The 7,569-nt window shown below is 39.4% G+C and overlaps 1 protein-coding gene across 1 annotated transcript; it reads left to right on the forward strand.

Annotated features, from left to right (window-relative positions):
• Window positions 1-1,530: 1,530 nt before the first annotated feature.
• LOC110908003 (50S ribosomal protein HLP, mitochondrial) lies at window positions 1,531-6,723 on the forward strand. Its single transcript, XM_022152907.2, has 4 exons — window positions 1,531-1,685; window positions 3,490-3,553; window positions 5,299-5,390; window positions 6,090-6,723. The coding sequence occupies exons 2-4, from the start codon at window positions 3,520-3,522 to the stop codon at window positions 6,462-6,464; spliced, it is 501 nt and encodes a 166-aa protein (XP_022008599.1). The 5' UTR covers window positions 1,531-1,685; window positions 3,490-3,519; the 3' UTR covers window positions 6,465-6,723.
• The last annotated feature ends 846 nt before the right edge of the window (window positions 6,724-7,569 follow it).

The raw sequence follows: 7,569 nt of genomic DNA on the forward strand, positions 1-7,569 counted from the left end.
GAGAACCGCGGTTGTTGTTGAAGGAACGCGGGGCAAAATATGCTTGAGGAGGGGGTTGGCCAAGAACAGATGTGGGCGGAGCCGGGGGGGTTAACCGGCTGCAAGTGGTAGCTAAAGTTGGGTGGCAAGAAGCTGTAAATTTTGAAGTTGAGATTGAAGGTTGGTAATAGGGGAGACACTGGCAGTAGTGTTGTAGGCTTGGGGAACCGGGGGGGAGGTGGGGTCATGGGTCTTGTTTAACATGTAATCATGGTTGGTGAGAAGACCATGTAATTCTTGAAACTGGACCGAAGGGGAGTGAGCCAAAAGGTTGCTTTTCAAACCATTATATTCTTCGCGAAGACCCGAGATAGCAAACATGACCAGATCCTTGTCCTTTATCGGTTCACCAATATTGGCAAGAGCCGTAGCATGCTCCTGAGCACGACTTAAATAATCAACCGGTTTTTCATCGCCCTTCATGGTAAGTTTAAGAAGCTGGGATTTTAGAGTGTATTCATGGGAAGCTGTTTGCGGGGCATAGGCACGTTCAAGTGAGAGCCAAACCTCGCGGGAAGTTTTGCCTTGAACATGCTGGAACGAGGATTCAGAAACATTAGAGATAATTAGCATGCGAACGTGAGCATCGTTCGCAACCCAGCGAGCATAGTTAGGGTTATCGGTGGAAGAAGATTCGGATGTTTTAGCCGCCGGACAGGGAATAGTGCCATCAACATACCCAAACAGAGAGTTTGAGATGAGAAACGGTTCAACCATAGCCTTCCAATACCCATAATTAGTATGGGTAAGAGTGAAGGCAAACTTGTGGGAGTTGTGGTTAGTTTTCTCTTGAGTAGTAAATAGAGGGAGGGTGGCCCTGGATAGTTGGTGGGAGAAGGAAGAAGATAGCCGGTGCAGGTGGTAGAGAAGGGATTGAGCCGCCGGAGAAAAAAAAAAAGAAGAAGAAGAGGCGGCAGGTAGGCTGACGGCAGGTAGGGTTAAGGTTGACGGCAAGTAGGGTTTGGTAAAAACTGGCTGTGATACCAAGTTAGAACAAAGTAATTCTGTAATATTGAATTGAATAATGAATACAATAATAATCTCTATATATAGAGTTTGATATTACAATTCAATACCCTATACAATGATTAATATTAAATACCATCTAATATTTATAAACCGTCTAATAGTTTCCAGGACATAGTGCATAGAGTGATGCACAACAATTTCTGGACGTTGAGGAAGCAAAATTTTGTTTTCGATAGGATTGGTTTGCTATTCAAAAGGATTGTGGCATAACTTATTGCCTATCATTCTACCATAGATCTCCTATATTAAATATGAGTTAACTGCCAATTTCGTTTTGGTTTGTTCAATTATTTCAGTCCAGGTCAAATTTAAAATTTTTACTGTATCATCCCTAACTTCTTGAAACATGTCAATTCCGTCCAAAAAAACTATAGTTGAATCGAATAATTAGACAAACAACGGAGACAAAAATAACAGTTAACTCATGTTTTTTTAGACCGAAGTTACATAACTAACTGGACAAACAACATTGGACTAAAATGTAATACTTGTTTTTCTTTTTCCGAAAATACCCCTCCTTTACAGTCTTCCATCCCTAAATTTCCACCGATTTCGGCAGCGGCAGAAGTAGCAGACGATCGGCGACTATAGATACAGAACTCTTAAATTTATCGACGGTTTATTTCTCTTTTTCTTTCCCTTTGTATTGTTTATTTTTCACGTCTACATAGTTGCTAATTTCGATTTGGAATTCATTTTTGCTACTATGTTAAATCTGATGCTTCGATTATTTCGAATTGTGTTATGCACATTAGGTGTTTGTTGTAATGTCTCAGTGAAGTCACAGGTGAGAGGATGAGTGTAAAAACAGAATACCCACCACCATTATTTTGTGCACATTAGGTGTTTGATGTAATGTCTCAATGAAGAAGACAAGTGAGAGGGCGAGTATAGAAAAGGAATAGTAGAATACCCACCATTATTTTGTGCACATTAGGTGTTTGATATTACGCCTCAGTGAACACATGAGTATATTGAACTTTTTGGTCAAAACTTTTTTTTGGTAACTATGATAACCCGTTGTTGGAAAACTCACAGGACCGCTAAAAAAGGGCTAAACAATGGGATCAGGTGACTCGTACCTTGTGCCGGGTAGATGGTCTTCAAGAGGTTATGATGGGAACTGATAGGTTTACGGAGAAAACCTACAAACTCCCAAGAACATAAGAGAAGAAGAGAGACATAAAACTAAAGTTTCATTCAACAATTTTCTACCTTCTTTCATTAAACTCAAACCATTCTTAAATACAAGAAAAATGGAAAACTAACTGTAGTAAACATGGGATAATGTATAAACATGGAAACGTGAAATGATTGGCTTATCCTAAAATGCATGAGAATTAACTACCGAACATGTAAACGTGGGCATGTGATGCTAGTAATTTGGGTCTGGGTCGGGTTGCTTGGGCCAGAGGTGGGTTTAGGGTAGGTGACCCGTATCAGGAACCTAGTGGAAGCAAGATTTGAACCTGAGACATCTGCTAGAGGGGAATCGGGTGCTTATCATTGCACCACCCCTTGAAGGTTAAAATTTGTAACGCCAATTGATACGGTCCGATCCATGCTCCACCAAATGACCCACTTGCTAACCAACTCATTGTTTTTTATTAAAACAACTCCATGTTACCCACTTCCTTATTTTTTGCATGCATTTTGTAGTAGTGGTTATCCATGTTTTACTTCCATAATTTCATGTAACTTGCATTTCATTTTACCTTTTCATCATCAGCATCATCATACTCAGTAAATCCCACCAATAGCAAAGCAAAGGTAGGGTCTGAGGAGGGTAAGGTGTAGACAACCTTACGGCCTTACCTCTACCCCGTAGGAATAGAGGGGCTGCTTCCAGTGAGACCTCCGAGGCCCCGACTCGATAGTAGTTTTGCATCAAGCCTTGGACATAAGGCACATAACACTCAGCAATCGGGACAAAGACCGATTAGTGCATGTGCCCTTTTGTCTTTCAGCTATCAACGCCACCGGCCACCACATGATGCCTGATTAACCGACCTCAGCTTTTAACGTTATTTTCACGAAATTAGTAAAATAACGTTAAAATTAGTGCACTTTCACTTTTGCCCCCCGATGGCCCACACATATATACATTATATGCGCATACCGCAAGCAGGGCGTCGTTTTACCTTTTGTATGTTTAAATAGTCATGTTTGCCTTTAAATAATTGTTGCAAAGTATCTAGTCTTCTTGATCTATGTTCTTTGGAGCCTAACCCACTCAATAGGTGTATCACTTGAGACTTTGATCATCTCGAATTGGTCTCTATTGGTGATCTGGTGGGGCAATATTTGATCTAACAAAATTGTAGCATTACTTAAGAAGTGCATTAACAAAAATTTACATTACACTCTTTTCCTGGGTGGTATAGAATAGGAATAATGCTAAAGTTGATCTGATGTTTGCAGGTGCTAGAAGAGAGTTGTTTGGAGCTCAAGATGGCAACAAATTCTGCTTCTAATCTCCTTCATGGTATGCACTTTAAGACTTGGTTGCTCTTAGTAGTATAAACAAATATTTCCAGTAGCATTCATGTAATCCTTTTCTGAATGAGACATTGAGACAGTTACTCTGATATTCTTCTTTAAGTTAGATACCTTCCTCATTGTATATTGATGTTAATTAGTCGTATTACATGAAGTTGTAGTTTAATTTAAAAGAATTGTAACGAAACATTTCTGACATATAATATATTATTTATAAAAAAGAGTAAACTGCCATTTTGGTCCCTGTGGTTTGGTCACTTTTGCCACTTTAGTCCAAAACTCAAACTTTTTGCATCTGGGTCCTGTGGTTTCTGTTTTATTGCCATTTTGGTCCAAAATTGAAATCAGGTCATATTTGTCTTATAAAATCCTGCTATTTTGTCCTTTTCCGCAGGGGCAAAATGATCATTTCTTTTTTATAAATAAATACCATATTTTATAAGACAAATATGACCTGATTTGCCCATGAGGAAAATGACAAAATTGCAGGATTTTATAAGACAAATATGACCTGATTTCATTTTTGGACCAAAATGGCAATAAAACTGAAACCACAGGGACCCAGTTGCAAAAGGTTTGAGTTTTGGACTAAAGTGGCAAAAGTGACCAAACCTCAGGGACCAAAATGGCAGTTTACTCTATAAAAAAAATATAAATGTTCGTTTTATTGACGGTTCGGTTATTTATACACATATTGTTGGTTCAACCCTTCAGATCAAAGTGTTGTTTAGTGAATGAAATAGATTTAAGAAGCAAACTTTTACTGCTGAAATTGATTGCTTACATTCATACTCAAACCCTAACTTAAATAGACTCTTGCGACGTGATGTACGTGAACAAATCCAGCTAAGCCCACTAACCCACGACTTAACTCAACTAAACAATTGGACCCACGACCCAATTAAACACTACAAACATTAGAAACATGTGACTTAAAATATGTTGGGGATCAGAAGTCATATTTGCAGCGGAAACATGAGGTGTGGTTGGGTTCATGTTTGAGAGTGATCTGAATTGGATTTCCATGGTGCAAATAATGAATGAAAGATAATGAATATTGAAAGGATACTGGACAATTCTAACAGAAGTTGAATGTCTTGATATCCGACAATGTTGCCGGCAATCATGAATAAATACATAATGTTTTGGCGGTTGAATTTTGGCGGGTAACTGCCTCCGGCAGTTATTTGAATTATTCACCCGCTTATCACACCGGTAAATACATAAGCTTATCATCTACAATTCGAGTGCATATCATACATATCTTACCTACTTATAAATTCGATTAAATACATATAAAACATAATAAAGTTTAATAATTCTAACAAAATAAAAACCCTGCTGACCAATTCTAATTATTTGACCCGTACCGTTGACCCGATCAAGATTATTCCCAACACATATAACCATAACCGAACCATATTAACCCGTTATTGAAAAGTGTTACTTATTCCCTTTGACTTCTTGAATATTTTTGCCAAAGGTAGAACCGTTGAATCCTAACATTCGTCTGTAACTCATTAAGGGTTTCTAATTATACTTGTAGCCTCAGTAACAAGTAGTTGCGTTCGTAACTTACCTCCTACTTTAATACATCATACATGCTGTTTCTATTTTCATTTATAAGCTTGGTTTACTTTTTATAGTCTCTTTATGTTCATAAATTGTTTGATAAGCTTTGCATTAACTTATTTTCTTGTCCAATTTTATGCATGAAATAAACCAAACCAGCTGGACGTTCACTACTGCGAGGCCTCAATGGTTCCTACTCAGGAATCCTAAGATCACCACAAGAGACCACTTGTAATAGTTTCTTGGCTCAGGTTTGTTCCAATTTTTCAATTTAAACGTAACATTCTTGACCCATTTCTTTATGAACGGGTTAAGTCAGGTCTCTGAGAGGCAATGTAAAGAAATCTAACAAAGAAGGTAACACTTTCAATGATTTGAACGGGTCAAATAGGTTAAAAGCCACCAAAGGGTATGCTTGTATGCATAAAACCACTTAAATCAATTTTTCTTCAAAAAATGTTTTTAATTAAATAATATACATTTTGCAACCCCTTTTACCCGGATGGTCCCTGTGGACACAGATGGTCGCTGTGGTTAACCAAAATTTTGGATTTAGTCCCTAGCTTTCCAAAAGTACACGGATGGTCCTTATGGTTTGCAGTTTGTAATGCATTTAGTCCCCAACTTTTAGTGACTAAATGCGTTACAAAGTGCAAACCACAGGGAGTAGGGACCATCCATGTATATTTGGCAAAAGTTGAGTACTAAATGCGTTACAAAGTACAAATCACAGGGACCATTTGTGTAGTTTTGGGAAGTTAGGGACCCAAACAAAATTTTTTGGTTAATCACAGGGATCATCCGTGTACTTAAAATTTTTTGTGGGTCCCAATCTGTTGGCCTTTGTTACTGGGTTGACCTGCTCGTATGGTCGGTCACTGACTCACTGGTCCTTTTTATCTACGATAATGTAATGTGAAACATATCTTTGATACATGCAACTTTTACAGCAAATAAGGACTTTCATACAAATGAGAACTAATCTCAAAGTGGTGGACAACTCCGGGGCAAAACGAGTGATGTGCATACAAGCTTTGAAGGGAAAGAAAGGGGCCCGATTAGGGGACACGATAGTTGCATCGGTAAAAGAGGCACAACCTGGGGGAAAAGTAAAGAAAGGACAGGTGGTGTACGGGGTAGTGGTCCGTGCCGCCATGCAGAAGGGCCGGTCTGATGGGAGTGAAGTCAAATTTGATGATAATGCCGTTGTGCTGGTCAACAAGCAAGGCGAACCGATCGGAACTAGAGTCTTTGGCCCGGTCCCACATGAGCTGAGGAAGAAAAAGCATGTCAAGATTCTCAGTCTTGCACAACATATTGCATGAGATACAAGGGCTGGTCCTTTTGTGGGCTGATTTTTTTTTGGTACAAACAGGTGAGATGAAAATTAGATCATTTTGTTTATGTAATCATGATTTAATACGTTGATTAAAAGTTAATAAATTGGACAAAAAAACTGTTAGTGGGGCAGCCTGACCCGATATGTTCCGACCTAGAACCTAGTTTGATTCTTTACTAGGGTGTAACGGGCTCGTTTAACTTAGGAGAGGCTGAGCTCGACTTGTTTTCAGCTCTATTTCTAAAGCTCAAGCTTGGTTTGTTATTTATTAATTATTTATACATCTATAATTATTATAGTCGTTAAAAGTCATCGCCTCTTGCGACTAGGCCCAATTTCCTAGAAAGGCGAGGCAATTGCGCCTTAGGCCATGGGGTATGGGCCTTGGGTTGGGGCGTGGGTTGGGGGAAAACGCCCAAGGCACCACCCCGGGTGGGCTTGGGTTGGGGCGTGGCCCCTTGGGGCTTGGGTTTCAAGCCGGGCGTGGGGCGGGGGAGCAAGGTGACATGGCGGTTTGTGAATAGCCAAAAGAAAAGAGCCGTTGGGCTAGCCGTTGGCCAACGGCTATATTAAAAAAAAAATATTTTTTCTTCCATTTTTTCACTATAAAACTCACATTTTTCTTTCATTTTTTACCACATTCAACTACATCTTCTATACATCTTCAATTCTCCTTCTACAAAACGAAAAAATGTATCCTTACAATCGTCCTTATGACCCGAACAACCCGTATGGATTCCAATAAAATAATCCTAGCCCACCACCCACTTGTCCAATAGCTCGTCCATTTTTCATACACTCTCCTATGCCCGACATGGCGGGTTATGCATCGTATCTCGGGAATCGTTTATTTACTAACTTCCCACACACCGAAGATTCAATACCTACCCCGTTTTCACAATCGCCCATCGACCTTTCACCAACCTCCATCGACCTTTCACAAAACGAATCCGTTTCCGAAACTCAACCACCCAATGATGGTCCTTCCGCATCGAAACCCATCAAAAAGAGAAGTCATAAGAAAAAAACCGAGGAGGATAAAGTAGTTGAAACCGCCAAACGAAAACAACAAAAATGGGTCTATGCTGAAG

Source organism: Helianthus annuus, chromosome 14, assembly GCF_002127325.2.
Source record: "Helianthus annuus cultivar XRQ/B chromosome 14, HanXRQr2.0-SUNRISE, whole genome shotgun sequence".
Classification (NCBI taxonomy): domain Eukaryota; kingdom Viridiplantae; phylum Streptophyta; class Magnoliopsida; order Asterales; family Asteraceae; genus Helianthus; species Helianthus annuus.

What these genes read in the sequence shown, in the direction of transcription:
- LOC110908003 (XM_022152907.2), top strand. Translation starts at nt 3,520, where the DNA reads ATGGCAACAAATTCTGCTTCTAATCTCCTTCATG. An exon ending in TGCTTCTAATCTCCTTCATG is followed by an intron (nt 3,554 to 5,298) that starts GTATGCACTTTA and finishes AAACCAAACCAG; the next exon opens with CTGGACGTTCACTACTGCGA. An exon ending in GTAATAGTTTCTTGGCTCAG is followed by an intron (nt 5,391 to 6,089) that starts GTTTGTTCCAAT and finishes CAACTTTTACAG; the next exon opens with CAAATAAGGACTTTCATACA.